The sequence below is a fragment of the Oncorhynchus keta genome, chromosome 22 (assembly GCF_023373465.1).
Source record: "Oncorhynchus keta strain PuntledgeMale-10-30-2019 chromosome 22, Oket_V2, whole genome shotgun sequence".
NCBI lineage: Eukaryota > Metazoa > Chordata > Actinopteri > Salmoniformes > Salmonidae > Oncorhynchus > Oncorhynchus keta.
The window spans coordinates 47,566,482-47,588,359 of NC_068442.1; the positions used below are offsets into that span (position 1 = coordinate 47,566,482).

At 41.7% G+C, this 21,878-nt stretch overlaps 1 protein-coding gene across 5 annotated transcripts in view; it reads left to right on the top strand.

Moving 5' to 3' along the window:
* Positions 1–21,878, top strand: part of LOC118400693 (PEX5-related protein-like) — a 205,350-nt gene that overhangs the window by 64,817 nt on the left and 118,655 nt on the right. For 4 of the 5 annotated variants that reach the window (XR_008075767.1, XM_052475362.1, XM_052475364.1 and 1 more), the window contains exon 2: positions 15,096–15,200. The exons of the other annotated variant lie outside the window; for it this stretch is intronic. Coding sequence is in view for 3 of the 4 variants with exons in the window: in XM_052475362.1 (XP_052331322.1) it covers positions 15,096–15,200 (105 nt within the window). In the remaining variant the exon portion in view is untranslated. The remainder of the gene's footprint in view (positions 1–15,095; positions 15,201–21,878) is intronic. 5 annotated transcript variants of the gene reach the window in all.

The window sequence follows — 21,878 nt, forward strand, 5'->3', positions numbered from 1 at the left end:
TGTCCGCTGTTATGATCAGAGGAAACTCTCTTATCCATCCCCATTCAGGTGAGAGGATAAAGGTTTGATGTAGAACAACCTGTAATGCCCAATATGTTGTATATCTCCTCGAGTGCTCCTGTAACTTTTATTGTGTGTAAAACCAAATGTGAACTTAAGAAAAGGATTTGTGAGCATACGAGCTCCATTCGCAACCACAATGAAAACCTGTTGCCAGGCATTTCATAATCATGAACTAAGTGCCTTACGTTACATGGGAATTGGATTGGAGAAGGCCCTACGTAGAGGAGGAAATAGGGATAAATGACGTATCCAAAGCCAGTCATATTGGATATAGTGCCCCAGCAGGTCTCAATGAGAATGTTCCCTTTTTTTTTTTTTTAAGGCTATAGCAGGCTTGCAGTTGATAAACGATGCCTCCTGGCGGCCATGTTGGAAGACCGCTGCATTAATTCTTCTGACAACAACAGCCTAGTGACTATCCCACACTGCATGATAACAGTGCCTAAAACTAGTTGATTCATCACCATGGTTATTTTCTGTATAGTATTTGGCTGCTCTAACAACGCAGGAAAGACAACGGTTGAGGAAATATGTTTACAGATTTACAGATTCCCCACAATCATAAAACACCATTGGTGACACCAATGAGAGTCAAATCAAATATTATTAGTCACATGCGCCAAATACAACAGGTGTAGTAGACCTTACAGTGAAATGCTGAATACAACAGGTGTAGTAGACCTTACAGTGAAATGCCAAATACAACAGGTGTAGTAGACCTTACAGTGAAATGCTGAATACAACAGGTGTAGTAGACCTTACAGTGAAATGCCAAATACAACAGGTGTAGTAGACCTTACAGTGAAATGCTGAATACAACAGGTGTAGTAGACCTTACAGTGAAATGCCAAATACAACAGGTGTAGTAGACCTTACAGTGAAATGCCAAATACAACAGGTGTAGTAGACCTTACAGTGAAATGCTGAATACAACAGGTGTAGTAGACCTTACAGTGAAATGCTGAATACAACAGGTGTAGTAGACCTTACAGTGAAATGCCAAATACAACAGGTGTAGTAGACCTTACAGTGAAATGCTGTATACAACAGGTGTAGTAGACCTTACAGTGAAATGCCGAATACAACAGGTGTAGTAGACCTTACAGTGAAATGCCAAATACAACAGGTGTAGTAGACCTTACAGTGAAATGCTGAATACAACAGGTGTAGTAGACCTTACAGTGAAATGCTGAATACAACAGGTGTAGTAGACCTTACAGTGAAATGCTGAATACAACAGGTGTATTAGACCTTACAGTGAAATGCCAAATACAACAGGTGTAGTAGACCTTACAGTGAAATGCTGTATACAACAGGTGTAGTAGACCTTACAGTGAAATGCCGAATACAACAGGTGTAGTAGACCTTACAGTGAAATGCCAAATACAACAGGTGTAGTAGACCTTACAGTGAAATGCTGAATACAACAGGTGTAGTAGACCTTACAGTGAAATGCTGAATACAACAGGTGTAGTAGACCTTACAGTGAAATGCTGAATACAACAGGTGTAGTAGACCTTACAGTGAAATGCCAAATACAACAGGTGTAGTAGACCTTACAGTGAAATGCTGAATACAACAGGTGTAGTAGACCTTACAGTGAAATGCCGAATACAACAGGTGTAGTAGACCTTACAGTGAAATGCCAAATACAACAGGTGTAGTAGACCTTACAGTGAAATGCTGAATACAACAGGTGTAGTAGACCTTACAGTGAAATGCCAAATACAACAGGTGTAGTAGACCTTACAGTGAAATGCTGAATACAACAGGTGTAGTAGACCTTACAGTGAAATGCCAAATACAACAGGTGTAGTAGACCTTACAGTGAAATGCCAAATACAACAGGTGTAGTAGACCTTACAGTGAAATGCTGAATACAACAGGTGTAGTAGACCTTACAGTGAAATGCCGAATACAACAGGTGTAGTAGACCTTACAGTGAAATGCCGAATACAACAGGTGTAGTAGACCTTACAGTGAAATGTCAAATACAACAGGTGTAGTAGACCTTACAGTGAAATGCCAAATACAACAGGTGTAGTAGACCTTACAGTGAAATGCCAAATACAACAGGTGTAGTAGACCTTACAGTGAAATGCCGAATACAACAGGTGTAGTAGACCTTACAGTGAAATGCTGAATACAACAGGTGTAGTAGACCTTACAGTGAAATGCCGAATACAACAGGTGTAGTAGACCTTACAGTGAAATGCCGAATACAACAGGTGTAGTAGACCTTACAGTGAAATGCTGAATACAACAGGTGTAGTAGACCTTACAGTGAAATGCCAAATACAACAGGTGTAGTAGACCTTACAGTGAAATGCCGAATACAACAGGTGTAGTAGACCTTACAGTGAAATGCTTTCTTAACCAACAACACAGTTAAAGAAATAGTTAAGAAAATATTTACCAAATAAACTAAAGTAAAATATAATAAAAAGTATAATTAAAACAACAATAATGAGGTTATATACAGGGTGTACCGGTACCGAGTCAATGTGTGGGGGTACAGGTTAGTCTAGGTAATTTGTACAGGTAGGGGTAAAGTGACTATGCATAGATAATAAACAGCGAGTAGCAGCAGTGTAAAAACAAAGGGGTGGAGGGGGTGTCAATGTAAATATTCCAGGTGTCTGTTTTTATTTCTATTCTACCTTTATTTAACCAGGCAGTTACTAATCCAATGCTCTAACCACTAGGCTACCCTGCCACCCTATTTGATGAATTGTTCAGCAGTCTTGGGGGTAGAAGCTGTTATGGAGCCTTTTGGTCCTAGACTTGGTGCTCCGGTACCAGAGAACAAATCAAATCAAATCAAATGTATTTATATAGCCCTTCGTACATCAGCTGATATCTCAAAGTGCTGTACAGAAACCCAGCCTAAAACCCCAAACAGCAAACAATGCAGGTGTAAAAGAACAGTCTATGACTTGGGTGACTGGAATCTTTGACAATTTCTTGGTAATTGGTAATAGTGGTTGTGTGGAAAGGACAATCGCTGGAGTCGAGAAGCAGGAAAAGGGAGTCAATAATAACAGACATGGAACAGGACAGGAATAGCGTCAGAACCGGGTAATACACAGAGCGTTGGACTAGTAACTGGGAGGTTGCAAGTTCAAACCCCTGAGCTGACAAGGTACAAATCTGTCGTTCTGCTCCTGAACAGGCAGTTAACCCAGGGTTCCTAGGCTGTCATTGAAAATAAGAATTTGTTCTTAACTGACTTGCCAAGGTAAATAAAAAATGGTGTGTGACTTTTAAACTGTATTTTTGTTCACAGAATTTGCATACCTAGGTACACATATAATCTAAGGATGTACCCTTATTCTCTTGGGACATTCTTTGGGACCTTTTCATCTGCAGACAGGGTTTGCCAGCTCTCTGTATCTGAGGACAGAAAACATCACAAAGAAACAGGCAGCATTATACTCAAGTTAGACAGCCCTGAATATTATGTTGCTATATCTTTCGGTCCTCAGTTTTTCTCGCTAGGGACTGGAACTGGAGAATAGTTTCATAATGTCCTCCCACATAGGTACCTGCCCTCTCCCTTCCCTGACAGCTGGACCTGCTAGCTAATCCTTTCACACTCTTCCATGGCTGTTTGCTAGCTACCTAGCTACAAATGCATTTAGAGTTACAATGATAAATACATGAAGATAGCTTACTAGCTAATATGAAGTTAGCAATCTGGTGATATTTAATTCACGTATGTAAAGTTAGCTAACGGTACCTATCCAACATTTCGTTAGTAGCTCATTTGAGTTAGCCTGCGCACTAAGTGTCTGTAGCAAGCTAGCTGGCTAATAATACATATTTTTTTTATCACTTTCAAAATATATTTATTTTGATCCTTTATTTAACTAAGTCAGTTAAGAAGAAATTCTTATTTACAATGACGACCTACTGGGGAACAGTGGGTTAACTGGTCTAGGAACAGTGGGTTAACTGGTCTAGGAACAGTGGGTTAACTGGTCTAGGAACAGTGGGTTAACTGGTCTAGGAACAGTGGGTTAACTGGTCTAGGAACAGTGGGTTAACTTGTCTAGGAACAGTGGGTTAACTGCCTTGTTCAGGGGCAGAACAATTCATTCACGTAACAGGCAGTCTCCTTGTGGAGTGCAACGAGAGAGAGGCAGGTCGTTATTGCGCTGGACTAGTTAACTGTAAGGTTGCAAGGTTGGATCCCCCGAGCTGACAAGGTGAAAATCTGTCGTTCTGCCCCTGAACGAGGCAGTTATCCCACCATTCCTATGCCGTCATTGAAAGTAAGAATGTATTCTTAACTGACTTGCCTAGTTAAATAAAAGTATAAAATATATATATATATAATAATTGTTTTTAAAAAATCAGCAAATCGGCGCCCAAAAATACAGATTTCCGATTGTTATGAAAACTTGAAATCGGCCATTCCAATTAATCGGCCGACCTCTCTTTGAGATGCATCAAACAGGGGTCAGGAGCAAGTATAGAGGTCCATCAAACAGCATCATAGATGGGTTGGTTGTTTAGCTTATGCAACTATGGGGCAAAACAGACGGGATTGGCTTAGAATGTTGATAACGCCTAAACTATAGTTCTTCTCCAATGTTGATTGAAAACATAAATATAGTTGCACAATGAGCACTTGTTGTCTCTCAAATGCTTTTTGCCATATTAGCGTAGAGGTGACATGAGTCAAAACACCTCAAAACAAGACATGGATTAAAGAACAAGATGAAGATTTAGATGCACTATTGTAAAGTGGCTGTTCCACTGGATGTCATAAGGTGAATGCACCAATTTGTAAGTCGCTCTGGATAAGAGCGTCTGCTAAATAACTTAAATGTAAATGTAAATGTAATGAAACGAGCTTACGATTCCCCAACAAGGCCGTTTTTTGACATTGTTGCTAGCTATCTGGGCATCAAGAAACACAACACACACAGCCTTCTGCCACTTTGAAGCGTGAGCATAATTTTTGTGGCGTTGTCAACTAACCCGTCTGTTAGCAACACGGATGTTGCGTAACAGTTACCATATGCAAAGTGGCCATACCATCCCCTAGTCAGTCTATGTGGCTACAGGTCCATAATACACACAGTGGCCATACCATCCCCTAGTCAGTCTATGTGGCTACAGGTCCATAATACACACAGTGGCCATACCATCCCCTAGTCAGTCTATGTGGCTACAGGTCCATAATACACACAGTGGCCATACCATCCCCTAGTCAGTCTATGTGGCTACAGGTCCATAATACACACAGTGGCCATACCATCCCCTAGTCAGTCTATGTGGCTACAGGTCCATAATACACACAGTGGCCATACCATCCCCTAGTCAGTCTATGTGGCTACAGGTCCATAATACACACAGTGGACATACCATCCCCTAGTCAGTCTATGTGGCTACAGGTCCATAATACACACAGTGGCCATACCATCCCCTAGTCAGTCTATGTGGCTACAGGTCCATAATACACACAGTGGCCATACCATCCCCTAGTCAGTCTATGTGGCTACAGGTCCATAATACACACAGTGGCCATACCATCCCCTAGTCAGTCTATGTGGCTACAGGTCCATAATACACACAGTGGCCATACCATCCCCTAGTTAGTCTATGTGGCTACAGGTCCATAATACACACAGTGGCCATACCATCCCCTAGTCAGTCTATGTGGCTACAGGTCCATAATACACACAGTGGCCATACCATCCCCTAGTCAGTCTATGTGGCTACAGGTCCATAATACACACAGTGGCCATACCATCCCCTAGTCAGTCTATGTGGCTACAGGTCCATAATACACACAGTGGCCATACCATCCCCTAGTCAGTCTATGTGGCTACAGGTCCATAATACACACAGTGGCCATACCATCCCCTAGTCAGTCTATGTGGCTACAGGTCCATAATACACACAGTGGCCATACCATCCCCTAGTCAGTCTATGTGGCTACAGGTCCATAATACACACAGTGGCCATACCATCCCCTAGTCAGTCTATGTGGCTACAGGTCCATAATACACACAGTGGCCATACCATCCCCTAGTCAGTCTATGTGGCTACAGGTCCATAATACACACAGTGGCCATACCATCCCCTAGTCAGTCTATGTGGCTACAGGTCCATAATACACACAGTGGAATAGAGAGAAAGTTGTTTCTGTGACAAAGGATGAATGTTGACCCTATTTGCAGCGAGGATGTATTCCCTAGTGGAACTACTTCATTACAGTTTTTTTTTTGCACTTGAGTTAAGTCACTTCACTTTTTTTTCCCTCTATGGAGTCAAAATAAGGGCTCTATTCACAAAGGAACTAATCTATGCACACTGATCGGTATCAATCTGATACAGATTTGATTTTCCAGGTAACTGAATCCTCTGCTGTAAGCTGATTCAATAAAACAAGTCTATCCATCTCCAGACTAACAACAAACATGGAATTACATTAGTGAGACTGTCCTCTACCACAGGTTTTCCCAAAGCCCCCCAGCACTACACATCTGATTCAAGTATTCAAAGCTTGATGATGAGTTGGTTATTTGAATCAGCTGTGTAGTGCTAGGGGGCAAAAGAAACTAGATGTGCACCCAAGGGGGGCCCCTAGGACCGAGTTTGGGAAACCCTCCTCTACCAGAGCGTTATGCTTAAACCAAGAGACCACGTAAGTAACTAAGCATGATGTCCCACCCCTTGTTGGTCTTTCGGTAGTAAATCTAGCTCTTTTTGCCGCTAGCGGTTCAAGTCTACCATTGAAATCCTGATGGTGGCTCTCTGTCATTGCAAGGGGGGTTTCGGTATGAAATCCACTCCCTTCTACATGTCCTGGGTGGTGCCACTTCAAGGCTTACTGTAAAAGCAGGTGACAGCGTGCTAATATATTTCGCATGATGTTTCCTTTACTAGATTACTGACGTTACACAAAAACATTTTTGCTTGCCGTTTCATACAGATCTTTGTACTTTACAAACAAGTACAAAGAAAAACAAAAACATGTAAACTACTGTATGAGCATATTACGTTAATATTACATATTACGTTAGTATTCTTTGTTTTCTTTATTATTTTGGTTAGGTCAGGGTGTGACATGGGTGATCATATGTTTTTGTCCTGTCTAGGGCTTTTGTTTGTTCATGGGGTTGTTACCAGTCTAAGGGTTTTGTATGTCTATGGTTGCCTAGATTGGTTCTCAATTAGAGGCAGCTGTTTATTGTTGTCTCTGATTGGGAACCATATTTAGGCAGCCATATTCCATGAGTATTTTGTGGGTGATTATCTAGGTCTATGGATGTTGCATGTTTGCACGCTGTGTTGATAGCAGTCACGGTCATGTTGTTTGTTTAGTGTACTTATTTTGTCTTACATTAAAAGAATGTATTCACATCACGCTGCGCTTTGGTTCTCCGATCCTTACTACTCCTCCTCGTCAGAGGAGTAGCTAAATCCATAGTAACAAGAAATACATGACAGTGGTGGTCATGTCAACTTTTTTCTCAACTGCTATGACTGATTGGTGATGCAGTCTGCTAAAACAGTTGGCTCAGTTCAATGGTTGTAAATTTGAATCCCACATGGGGCAGATAAAAAAAATGTTATCCTTTATAATTTCTGTAAAAGTTTAGAAGAAAATAACAATTCACAGCATTTCGCTACAGCCGCAATAACATCTGCTAAATATGTCCCATCTGGATAAGAGGAATACCTATGTAAGAATGCTGTTCATTAACTATAGCGCAGCATTCAACACCATAGTACCCTCCAAGCTCATCATTAAGCTCGGGTCCCTGGGTCTGAACCCTTTCCTGTGCAACTGGGTTCTTAACTTCCTGATGGGCCGCCCCCCAGGTGGTGAAGGTAGGAAACAACACCCCCACTTCGCTGTTCCTCAACACAGGGGCCCCACAAGGGTGCGTGCTCAGTCCCCTCCTGTACTCCCTGTTCCCCCATGACTTCGTTGCCACGCACGCCTCAAACGACACAACAGTAGTAGGCATGATTACCAGCAATGACAAGACAGCCCACAGAGAGTAGGTGAGGGCCATGGGAGAGTGGTGCCAGTAAAATAACCTCTCACTCAATGTCAACATAAACACAGGAGCTGATCGTGGACTTCAGGAAACAGCAGAGGGAGCATGCCCCTATCCACATCGACAGGACTGCAGTGGAGAAGGTGGAAAGCTTCAAGTTTCTCAGTGTACAGATCAATGAGGTTCTGAAATGGTCCACCCACACCGACCGTGTGGTGAAGAAGGCGCAACAGCGCCTCTTCAATCTCAGGAGACTGAAGAAATGTTGCTTTGACCCTAAAACCCTTACAAAATTTTACAGATGCACAATTGAGAGCATCCTGTCGGGCTGTATCACCGCCTGGTACGGCAACTGCACCGCCCTCAATCGCAGAGCTCTCCAGAGGGTGGTGCGGTCTGCCCAACACATCATCAGGGGCAAACTACCTACCCTCCAAGACACATACAGCACCCAATGTCACAGGAAAGCCAAAAAGATCAAGTACATCAACCACCATGGCCTGTTCATGGCCTGTTCACCCTGCTATCATTCAGAAGGCGAGGTCAGTACATGTGCATCAAAGCTGGGACCAAGAGACTGAAAAACAGCTTCTATCTCAAGGCCATCAGACAGTTAAATAGCCATCACTAGCCGGCTTCCACCCAGTTACTCAACCCTGCACCTCAGAGGCTGCTGCCCTATATACATAGACATGGAATCACTGGCCACTTTAATAATGGAACACGGGTCCCTTTAATAACATTTAAATAATGTTTACATACTGCTTTACTCATCTCATCTGTATATACTGTATTCTATTATACTGTATTTTAGTCAATGCCACTCCGACAGTGCTCAATCTAATATTTATATATTTCTTAATTCCATTCTTTTACTTTTTTATTTGTGTGTATTGTTGTGAACTGTTAGATACTACTGCACTATTGGAGCTAGGAACACAAGCATTTCGCTACACCCACAATAACATCTGCTAAATATGTGTATGTGACCAATCAAATGTGATTTGATTTATGCGACAGATAACATTAGGTTTGAGGTGAATTGGGTTAAGGGATAGGAAAGGGTTAGCTTTAATGCTACAGTTGTGCCCGATGCCACTCGAACATTCAACCTTTGGATTATGCGGATTATGCCCAACCATCCTCCCCAACAAACCTCCCCAACCATCCTCCCCAACAAACCTCCCCAACCATCCTCCCCAACAAACCTCCCCAACCATCCTCCCCAACAAACCTCCCCAACCATCCTCCCCAACAAACCTCCCCAACAAACCTCTCTACGTTCATTCTGTCTCAAGCAACTAGACCATTAGTGGGTATCATATATCTTGGAGTTGCTCAGAAATACATCAAGTATGTTTCGTATGGCTCTGAGGCCGTGCTGCTATAATAAACCTGTAGTTTCTAGGTGAATATGGTTTGATAAATTACCTGTCTGATTTGTCATTGAAAGTTCATGAAAAATAATCAACTTCCTCTAACTAATTGAGGGCTTTGTTGTCCCCCTTGTTTATGATCACCATCATATTTCGAAGCTATTTCAGCTATTTTCCCCCACATTCTGCAGACCCCACAGAGAAGGGATAAAAGCCACTGTTTTGCCTATACCACCTATTTTCAGCACAATCAAGTCAAGAGTATTTTCATAATGAGTTATTCAAGATTCTGCTGTTTACGCTACTTAGCTGTGTTGATAATAGACAAAAAGTTAAAGTATAAAGCATAAAGCTACGTTTTCTCGTCACCTGGGATGTAAATCCAAATCTGACCGAAATGTGAGTTTATGTCAAACACAAAGAAACCTACACCTTGACCTAGCACACAACACACATCAAAGACAATCCTTCCCAAAACACGATCCATAGTTTCTTGGACATATTTTGCAGCATACAACTACAACTCACTCCTCCTTCGCCTGCAGACATGTTTCTTGATTCACTGGCCACTCAAAAGATGAGTGGAAACACAGATTGAGCCAAAGAAGGCTTTTTAAAAATGTTCTGGCGGTATGAATGGAACACTCTTAGTGAAGGCTGCTTTTACTTAGACAGTTGGGTTGACTTACTGTCGGTATAGTGTGGACACAGGTGGCTTTACTGGTCTAACAGGAGCATTAAGCTATCTGGGGACAGTACCTTGAGGACATGTGCACACATTGTGCCATGAAATCAGAATCAAGCTTAAGCTCAAGCACGGAGTCAATTGGGAAAAATACTTATTCTCTAATGCAGGTTATACACTCGTCAAATACAAAGGGTCCTAGACAATGGAATCAGGTAACTACAAGTCAGGGTGGCCTAGTGGTTAGAGCATTGGGCTAGTAGTCAGAAGGTTGCAAGTTCAAACCCCCAAGCTGACAAGGTACAAATCTGTCATTCTGCCCCTGAATAGGCAGTTAACCCACTGTTCCTAGGCTGTCATGGAAAATAAGAATTTGTTCTTAACTGACTTGCCTAGTTAAATAAAAAGTAAAAATCAACTGTGTAACTGCACATAAATATGACATTTTGTAAGTGATATGCAGTTGAGTTTGTCTGTTTTCTTACTGTAGTGTAGACATTGTTTGGTTGAGTAGATGAATCAACTTGGATTCTCGCAAGAATGTTTTTTTTTTTTTACCTACTATGGAAACAGGGTTAGCATGTTTGATTGTACAGGGCTTCTGTATACTGAATATAGTATATCAAGACTTAGTGATTACTGTCAGGACTTCTGCCGAAGTCAATGCCTCTCCTTGTTCGGGCGGTGTTCGGCGGTTGACGTCGCCGGTCTTCTAGCCATCGCCGATCCATTTTTCATTTTCCATTTGTTATGTCTTGTTTCACCACACACCTGGTTCTCATTCCCCTCATTATGTGTTGTGTATTTAACCCTCTGTTTGCCCCATGTCTTTGTGTGGTATTGTTTATCTGTTTTCATGTATGCGCACGTTAGGCTGGTTGCGCTGGGTTCAACCCGTATTTGTATTTCGTGTCCGTTTGTGCCGTGTGTTTTTGGTTCGCCAAATAAAAGGCTCCGTTTTGCTACCAATTATCTGCTCTCCTGCGCCTGACTTCCCACAGCCCTTCACGCATACCATGACAGATTACACTGTACAGTTGTGGCCAAAAGATTTGAGAATGACACAAATATTAATTTTCACAAAGTTTGCTGCTTCAGTGTCTTTAGATATTTTTGTCAGATGTTACTATGGAATACTGAAGTATAATTACAAGCATTTCAGAAGTGTCAAAGGCTTTTATTGACAATTACATGAAGTTGATAGAGTCAATATTTGCAGTGTTGACCCTTCTTTTTCAAGTCCTCTGCAATCCGCCCTGGCATGCTGTCAATTAACTTCTGGGCCACATACTGACTGATGGCAGCCCATTCTTGCATAATCAATGCTTGGAGTTCGTCAGAATTTATGTGTTTTTGTTGGTCCACCCGCCGCTTGAGGATTGACCACAAGTTCTCAATGGGATTAAGGTCTGGGGATTTTCCTGGCCATGGACCCAAAATATCAATGTTTTGTTCCCCGAGCCACTTAGTTATCACTTTTGCCTGATGGCAAGGTGCTCCATCATGCCGGAAAAGGCATTGTTCGTCACTAAACTGTTCCTGGATGGTTGGGAGAAGTTGCTCTCGGAGGATGTGTTGTTACCATTCTTTATTCATGGCTGTGTTCTTAGGCAAAATTGTGAGTGAGCCCACTCCCTTGGCTGAGAAGCAACCCCACACATGAATGGTCTCAGGATGCTTTACTGTTGGCATGACACAGGACTGATGGTAGCGCTCACCTTGTCTTCTCTGGACAAGCTTTTTTCCAGATGCCCCAAACAATCGGAAAGGGGATTCATCAGAGAATATGACTTTACCCCGGTCCTTAGCAGTCCAATCCCTGTACCTTTTGCAGAATAGCAGTCTGTCCCTGATGTTTTTCCTGGAGAGAAGTGGCTTCTTTGCTGCCCTTCTTGACACCAGGCCGTCCTCCAAAAGTCAGATGCACTCACACCTGCCTGCTGTCATTCCTGAGCAAGCTCTGTACTGGTGGTGCCCCGATCCCGCAGCTGAATCAACTTTAGGGGACGGTCCTTGCGCTTGCTGGACTTTCTTGGGCGCCCTGAAGCCTTCTTCACAACAGTTGAACCGCTCTCCTTGAAGTTCTTGATGATCTGATGGTTGATTTAGGTGCAATCTTACTGGCAGCAATGTCCTTGCCTGTGAAGCCCTTTTTGTGCAAAGCAATGATGACGGGCACATGTTTCCTTGCAGGTAACCATGGCTGACAGAGAAAGAACAATGATTCTAAGCACCACCCTCCTTTTGAAGCTTCCAGTGTGTTAATGCGAACTCAATCAGCATGACAGAGTGATCTCCAGCCATGTCCTCGTCAACACTCACACCTGTGTTAACTAGAGAATCACTGACATGATGTCAGCTGGTCCTTTTGTGGCAGGGCTGAAATGCAGTGGAAATGTTTTGGGGGGGATTCAGTTCATTTGCATGGCAAAGAGGGACTTTGCAATTATTTGCAACTCACCTGATCACTCTTCATAACATTCTGGAGTATATGCAAATTGCCATCATACAAACTGAGGCAGCAGACTTTGTGAAAATGTATATTTGTGTCATTATCAAAACTTTTGGCCATGACTGTACATACAGTATGTGAAATGCTGGTAACATGAATGCACTACAAATGTTCTGCTGTTCATGTTCAATGTTTAGGGTAGGTCACCTTTATATAGCCAGAACCTTCATATTTCTCCAACAATACATCTACTGGTGATATGAGCCCATCTTAAATGTCAGTTGAGTACTGTGAAAACAATGTATTTATTTTGCCATATTGTTGATGGTTTTACGGTCTAGAATCAGGATAACAATGGGCTTTTGAAATCAATTTCAGCCTTGTATTAAGGCGAGGGACAGTCACGTTATGAGGTCACGCTGAAATGTGACTGCAACTTTCCAGTATGGCCCTATGTTCCCTTGGCAGTCATCCAGTAGACATGTGTATAGTTCATCACCCAGCCTAGATCATTCTAAACAATGAGAGACTGACTAGCACATTCCTACTGTATTGTCCACTTGTCATCATTAGAGATGCTAGCTATATCTGATCAAACTGCTGAAGGTAACAAGAGACCAGTGGCAGTCAGTGCCATTTAAGATGAGGGAGGCCATTTCATTTTTTATTAGCATGGCCTTATTTCTATTATAGCATATTGGGGAAAGGGGGATACCTAGTCAGTTGTACAACTGAATGCCTTCAACTGAAATGTGTCTTCCGCATTTAACCCCACTGTGAGGTACGGAGGGCTGCTTTAATTGACATCCACGGCGCCCGGGGTTAACTGCCTTGCTCAAGGGCAGAAAAACAGATTTTTACCATGTCAGATCTGGGATACCATCTAACGCCTGTAGTTCATATTCCATTCACCCAGTTCAATGTATCATCGCTAGGTTTAGGCTACTACATGATACTACATGATACATGATGACTACGTGATACTCAAATTTTCAAGAGGTTGCTACAACCTAGCCTATGAATGAAAGTGTACAATGTAGATGCACACAGGTCGAGAGAAAGGTTTGAGGTGACAGACAGTGACACATTCAATACCGCCTTGATCATTAGACCAATACTTGCAAACGAGAGTTTGTATTGGACAAATTCAGGTACGTTTATCCCCGTTTCGTTCTGTTTGCTTCCGTTTAAGAAACGTTTTTCAACAGAATCAGTGGAATAAATACACCCGTGATCACAGACAAACACAGTTCACTTTCATAGCAGCCACATTGTATTCCTTCTCGCATCCATGCTCTCTCCTCCTCACCCCTTTTCTCTTCGTTTGTGGACTTCAATGCACAACACATCAGCTGTATGTGACCAGGCGGAAAAAAACTTTTGACGCAAAACCATATCATAACCACTACACACAGCCTACATCGTTGTCACCATATTAGCTAAAGTAACGTCATAGTCAACATAGTTAATAGAACTAACACGTTAGTAAACCCTCTACAATCCTGCAGTACAGTTCCAGTGTATAGTCAGTTTAGCAGTTACACCGGCAAGCCCCGATGGCAATAAATTAGTAAAACCAAAAGCTTACCTTGACTTGGAAGAGTTCCAGTTTTGTGTTGGATAATCATAGCCAGCTAGCTAATATAGCATGCCTCTGTTTGAGCTGGGTGTTTGAGTAGGCTAAACTATCTAGCTGCCTTTGCTAGCTATGTAAGTGAAACTGGAAAACAAATTATACACTCTCTATTTTGAAGAAATTAATTTGTTTAAAACTGTTCAACTATTGTTTTTCTTTGAGTCAACTACTCACCACATTTCATGCACTGCAGTGCTAGATAGCTGTAGCTTATACTTTCAGTACTAGATTCATTCTCTGATCCTTTGATTGGGTGGACAAGATGTAAGTTTATGCTGCAAGAGCTCTGATAGGTTGGAGGAAATCCTCTTGAAGTTGTCATAATTACTGTGTAAGTCTATGGAAGGGTGTGAGAACCATGACCTCCTAGGTTTTGTATTGAAGTCAATGTATCCAGAGGAGGATGGAAGCTAGCTGTCCTCCGGCTACACCATGTTGCTACCCTACAGAGTGCTGTTGAGGCTACTGTAGACCTTCATTCCAAAACAGTGTGTTTTAATAAATGATTTGGTGACATTTGAATATATTTAGTATAGTGTCTAAAAAGGATCACTTTTAAATTTGTAAATGTTTTCGTTTTTATGAAATTCACTGAGCAGGATGGTCCTCCCCTTCCTCCTCTGAGTAGCCTCCACTGCAAGAGACCATGCTTCTCTGTGTATAGTAACCCCTCCATAGCCATTGTTATAGTCTTGTGGGTTTGTTTTCAATCAATGTTGCTGTTTTTTCCTAGATAGCTCACCATAGCCTATTATATAATTCCATCATCATAAAGTAAAGTTGGTAAGATGCCCTGGAGGGCAAAAACATTGACTGATCCAATTGTCCTGACACGAGTCATTGTTGATTTCACTTGTTATAGGGGAGAGATTCTAGGGCTGCAGATAAGACTGTTGCCATGGTCCTGAAGGAGATACCCAGTAAGGCGTCTTCAGAAGTGAAACCCCTCCTCACGGTGACAACCAAGGTGGGCAGAACCATCGCAACCCCTCCGAACATCTCCTATCCCTCTCACCCCCTCAACTGAATTTTCCTATTTTTGGTGATGATAAAATCAATGGCAATGCTTTAAGCATCCCGTATCTACCCTCCACTCTTGAGCCTAGCTCGACCCCTTCTCACACATCAATAACCTCACGACAGCAAAAAGCAACAACATTGATTTTATTTAATTTTTCAGCTGCTCTATGTGGTATAAAATGCATGTTACATTCCAAATCACCAACTAATAACCAGACAGTATTTCAGCTGTAGCCAGGAATGACATTTTATCTAAATGCCATTTCATTGATGTATTTAAATTATATGCGCTGTAACTTGTACCTGTTGCAGCAGCAACACCTTATCAATGTAGTGCAGGAATTGTTAGTGAGAGTTCCTCAGGTGTACCTTAGTGGGCTTTTACTGTCACATTACCAAGTGAATCTACCCAATCAGGTAGTCTTAGCAGAATGACTTCATATTACTAAGTGAATCTACCCAATCAGGTAGTCTAAGCAGAATGACGTCATATTACTAAGTGAATCTACCCAATCAGGTAGTCTTAGCAGAATGACTTCATATTACTAAGTGAATCTACCCAATCAGGTAGTCTTAGCAGAATTACTTCATATTACTAAGTGAATCTACCCAATCAGGTAATCTTAGCAGAATGACTTCATATTACTAAGTGAATCTACCCAATCGAGTAGTCTTAGCAGAATGACTTCATATTACTAAGTGAATCTACCCAATCAGGTAGTCTTAGCAGAATGACTTCATATTACTAAGTGAATCTACCCAATCGAGTAGTCTTAGAATAATTAGAAATGAGGTTGTATATCAGCAAAATGTTTAGCCCATATCCAATGCAGTTTAGGAAAAGGCAGATTTTTACACCTCATAAGCAGCTAAACTTTCCTAATGTGTAATGCATTTCCATAATGCATTACCTTGCAGCATCACATTAGGCTAGGACATAATTAAGCCATCTATTCTTGTAGATGCAGTTGATTGTCAGTGTGCTTTTCGGTGTTGCTTTGAAGCAATATGTGGATCGTATGGTTATAGCAGATGCTATTGTACGCTTCTGTTTTCTGTGCTTGATATAAATGAAAAGTACTTGGTGTGTGTGTGTGTGTTTGTGTGTCCGTGCATCTGTGTGTATTTCTGTGCTGTGGTGACAGTATAGTGATGTTCTGATGTTAACGTTATAAAATGGGCTCTGTAGGCTTCAATATGCTAAGTTGTTTCATAAAATACCATAATGTGTTTTTTAAATAATTATATATTGAAAAAAAGGATTTTGATCTTTTTATTTTTAATCCCAACCAGCAAAGCACTCTATTGCGCAACACAACAAATATGTTTATCATGTGCTTCTTTGTATTCAAATACTAATACTATCAGAAAGTTCAGTTAACAATGCTGTGTTTGCTGACTGTCTTTTGTTAGACAAGGCCTCTTTCTGTCCTTTTTACTTCTGTCAGTTAACCTTTCATTCTTTAAAATAGTTTAAAACAGCTGCCATTTTTAGCTTCCAGAGCCTTAAATTAAGCCAACATTCTTGCTGTCTCATTCCGTAATCAGACTGGGATCTGGTGCATATCTGGACGTAGATAAGCAACTACATAAAAAAAAACAGACGTGTGCATTAAATGAGCAGGAAACTGCCTACCTTCACTAGTCTGAGAAGTAAATGGAAAGATGTGACGAGACTGCTAACACACAGGACACAACATATGCCATGTCACAAAGTAGGATGCAAGATCTTAATCAATGTAAAAAAAAAGGGGGCAGAGGGTGAATTTGTAAAGTTTATGAAAGTAGTTCCTCAGTCCTTTCACAAGGTCAAACAAAGGAGTTCCGCAGTCCTTCCACAAGGTCAGTGAAAGTCGTTCCTCAGTCCTTCCACAAGGTCAGTGAAAGTAGTTCCTCAATCCTTCCACAATGTCAGAGAAAGTAGTTCCGCAGTCCTTCCACAAAGTCTGAGAAAGTAGTTCCGCAGTCCTTCCACAAGGTCAGTGAATGTAGTTCCTCAGTCCTTCCACAAGGTCAGAGAAAGTCGTTCCGCAGTCCTTCCACAAGGTCCGTGATAAAGATTTGACCTTTACAGCAATGACCTTATTCCCTTTCTAGATACTCCGGTGTTCAGGAGAGGAGCTGAATGCTGCTTTCCTAAGACAAACACAGAGGTCTATTCTATTCTGCATACTGGCAGCACCAGTCTTTTCAGATGACCTACAGTGACACGGATCAATTGCCAATAGAAGTCTGTTTCTAACTTTGTAGCATCGGTAAATAATGCATCTATAAGATGTCTTGCATAAGAGTGCACCCTCCACCCATGTGTTCTTGAGCTCAAACACTGTCTCACACATACACACACACACACACACACACACACACACACACACACACACACACACACACACACACACGTTCACTATCACATACACTCATGCTAGACAATAGGCAAATAGCTAACTGTCACATACTGTATATACTCATGCTAGACAATAGGCAAATAGCTAACTATCACATACTGTATATACTCACGCTAGACAATAGGCAAATAGCTAACTATCACATACTGTATATACTCACGCTAGACAATAGGCAAATAGCTAACTGTCACATACTGTATATACTCATGCTAGACAATAGGCAAATCGCTAACTATCACATACTGTATATACTCACGCTATATACTCACTGTACAATGGCAAATACATAGACACTATATACTGTATATACTACGACAATAGGCAAATAGCTAACTATCACATACTGTATATACTCATCACATACTGCTAGACAATAGGCAAATAGCTAACTCACATACTGTATATATACTAGAGACAATAGGCAAATAGCTAACTGTCACATACATACTGTAGACAATAGGCAAATATAACTACATACTGTATATACTCACATGCTAGACAATAGGCAAATAGCTAACTATCACATACTGTATATACTCACTAGACAATAGAAATAGCTAACTAGGGCAAATAGCAATCACATACTGTATATACTCATGCTAGACAATAGGCAAATAGCTAACTATCACATACTGTATATACTCACGCTAGACAATAGGCAAATAGGCAAATAGCTAACAATAGGCAAATAGCTAACTCTGTATATACATACTGTATATACTACATATACTCATGCTAGACAATAGGCAAATAGCTAACTGTCACATACTGTATATACTCATGCTAGACAATAGGCAAATAGCTAACTGTCACATACTGTATATACACATGCTAGACAATAGGCAAATAGCTAACTATCACATACTGTATATACTCACGCTAGACAATAGGCAAATAGCTAACTGTCACATACTGTATATACTCACGCTAGACAATTGGCAAATATCTAACTGTCACATACTCGTGCTAGACAATAGGTAAATAGCTAACTGTCACATACTATATATACTCACGCTAGACAATTGGCAAAGTGGCTAATGGCTTACAGTGCAGTATAGCCCTTATAATCTTATAGAAATGATGAATGACTTTGGGAATGGACAATGATCCATAGTTACCATTCTATTACAATGGTAAGCTTTTTAGGTATAGCAACAATTATGCTCTAATAAAATGAGCATGATAATAAAACTAAATATCATCCGGGGGCAAAGCTCAAACAGTAGGGTGTTGGCGGATGCATCTGTCCCTAGGATATCAACATAACAAATAAATACCAAAGCATAAAAATGAGAATAACAATACATTAAAGCAACAGTAGTAAGCCAGTCTCAACATGACTGAGAAGCCTCATGACGTGGTATGAAAGCCAAAACAAAATGGCAAATATTATATGACATTACATTGCATTGCACTTTTCACTGGTTGTCCCTCAGGTTGTGGCAGGAGGACACATATTTGGATCCCAAAGTTGCACATTTTGGCTTTTTAAAAGGCCTACTGACGAGGAGCTAGCAGGATCACGCTAATTTAACAAAGATTCAGAGCAGACAATGGTTACAAACAAGGAACAAGATGTTCTAATGTACAGTATGTTAGTATCCTAAGGGTAACTGGGATGTCCCTCCTCACCAAGAGATTACAGCATAATGAGGCAGGGCTGCTCCGTAGAGCACATCTTTGCTGCCTTTGACATTTGTTATGCTGGAACATCAGATCAGAAATATCTAGCTAGCACTCCTTTAACTTCCAGTTAACCGGTTCTCCGTACATCGCTCGACAAAAATAGACATATCAGAAAAGACAAAGGAATGGTCTTTTCTCCCACAATGATTTGAACACACTCACAACCCCCCACCTCCTATGGGTTTAACAGGTTCAGGGTTCCCTTGACAACAGCATCTAAGAGATCTCTTGGAGTCATGCTCAGGTGGCGCAATTAGCTGAGGTTTTTCCATGACGTCCTTTCAGGATTACCCCTTGAGGACTTGTAAACAAAGTTGCAATGTCCTTTGCACAGGATCAGCAAGCAAAAAAGGTACAAAGTGATATGCTGAAAAATGGTAGCCTCCTCCACCTCGACGCAAAGAGAGAGGTTTGGGAGGGCGAATGTGGCCAAAATCCCTTGTGTTTCAGTTTGAGCCAGGACAGTAAACCTATAATTGGCCTTTCCACTGTTACCTGGTAGCGTCCCGAGAATATGTACACTACAGATAATTGGATGGATTGCCTGTCCTGATTAACCAATGGATGATTAGCAAGGAAGATGTGGAGGTCTCTATCATGTTATGAAAAAAAAGGGTTAACCAAGATCATTATTTGTAGTTATTCCTTTGGTAATTACAGTAAGTGCTTTGCAGACTCCGTGCAACGATGGTTTATTAACTGTTCAATTCAAATAGCGCTGGAGGAGATGGCTACCGTTTTACGGGCTCCTAACCAATTGTGCAAATTTGTGTTGTTGTTTTTTTGCATTGTTTTTAACTTATTTTGTACATAATGTTTCTGCCATAGTCTCTTATGACTGAAAAAAGCTTCTGGATATCAGAACAGTGATTACTCACCTCGAACTGGACGAATATTTTTTCTTTAACGAGTTGGACACAAAATATTTAATGCTGATACCGGACCAGGCCCAAATCCCCGTCATTCGCATGAAAGCAAGACACCAATATAGAGGACACACGTCCGGGTGCCTTGTGAGAATTGGTCAGCGAGTGGTTAACGCCTCTACCATCCGTTCTATTGGCCAACGCGCAATCATTGGAGAATAAATTGGATGAGCTCCATTCAAGACTATCTGACCACATCTGCCACACTGATCCTCAATTCCGGGGCCCCTCAGCAGTGCATGCTTAGTCCCCTCCTGCACTCCCTGTTCACTCATGACTGCATGGCCAAGCAGGACTCTAACACCATCATTAAGTTTGCCGACGACACAGCGGTGGTAGACCTGATTACCGAGAACGATGAGACAGCCTATAGGGAGGAGGTCAGAGACCTGGCTGGTATGGTGCCAGGACAACAACCTCTCCCTCAATGTGATCAAGACAAAGGAGATGATTGTGGACTACAGGAAAAGGAAGGCTGAGCATGCCCCCATTCATCAACGGGGCTGTAGTGGAGCAGGTTGAGAGCTTCAAGTTCCTTGGTGTCCACATTATCAACAAACTATCATGGTTCAAACACATCAAGACAGTTGTGAAGAGGGCACAACAACGCATATTCTCAGGAGACTGAGAAGATTTCGCATGGGTCCTTAGATCCTTAAAAGGTTCTACAGCTGCACCATCGAGAGCATCCCGACTGGTTGCATCCCCGCCTGGTATGGCAACTGCTCGGCCTCTGACCGCAAGGAGCTACAAAGGGTAGTGCGTACAGCCCAGTACATCACTGGGGAAAGCTTCCTGCCATCCAGGACCTCTGTACCAGGCAGTGTCAGAGAAAAGCCTTAAAAATAGCTAAAGAATCCAGTACCCTTGTCATAGACTGTTCTCTCTGCTAACGCACAACAATCGGTATTGGAGCACCAAGTCTCGGTCCAAAAGGCTTCTTAACAGCTTCTACCCCCAAGCCATAAGGCTTCTTAACAGCTAATCAAATGGCTAACCGGACTATTTGCATTGAGCCCCCTTTTTATGCTGCTGCTACTCGCTGTGTATTATCTATGCATAGTCACTTTATCCCTATGTACATGTACATATTACCTCAATTACCTTGACTAACCTGTACCCCCGCACATTGACTCAGTACCGGTACCTCCTTATAGCCTCGTTATTGTTATTTTTATTTATTTTTTAAACTTTTTATATTTTTTTATTAAAAAAATAATTTAAAAACTTTTTTTTAAACTTTAGTTTATTTAGTAAATAGTTTCTTAAAACTGCATTTTAAGTGAACTGGCATTGTTGTGCCAGGACAACAACCTCTCCCTTAACGTCAGCCAAACATTGGTTGATTGTTGACTTCAGAAGGCAGAGGAGGGAACATACCCCGATCCACATCAAAGGGACTGCAGTAGAGAGAGTCAGCAGGTTTAAGTTCCTCTGCGTCCACATCACAGAGGACTTGTCATGGACCAACAACACCACCACTCTTGTCAAGAGGGCGCAGCAGCATCTCTACTTCTTAAGGCGTCTGAAGAAATTCGGTATGCCACCCCAGGTCCTCTCCAAATACTACCGCTGCACCATCGAGAGCGTCCTGACCAGTTGCATCAC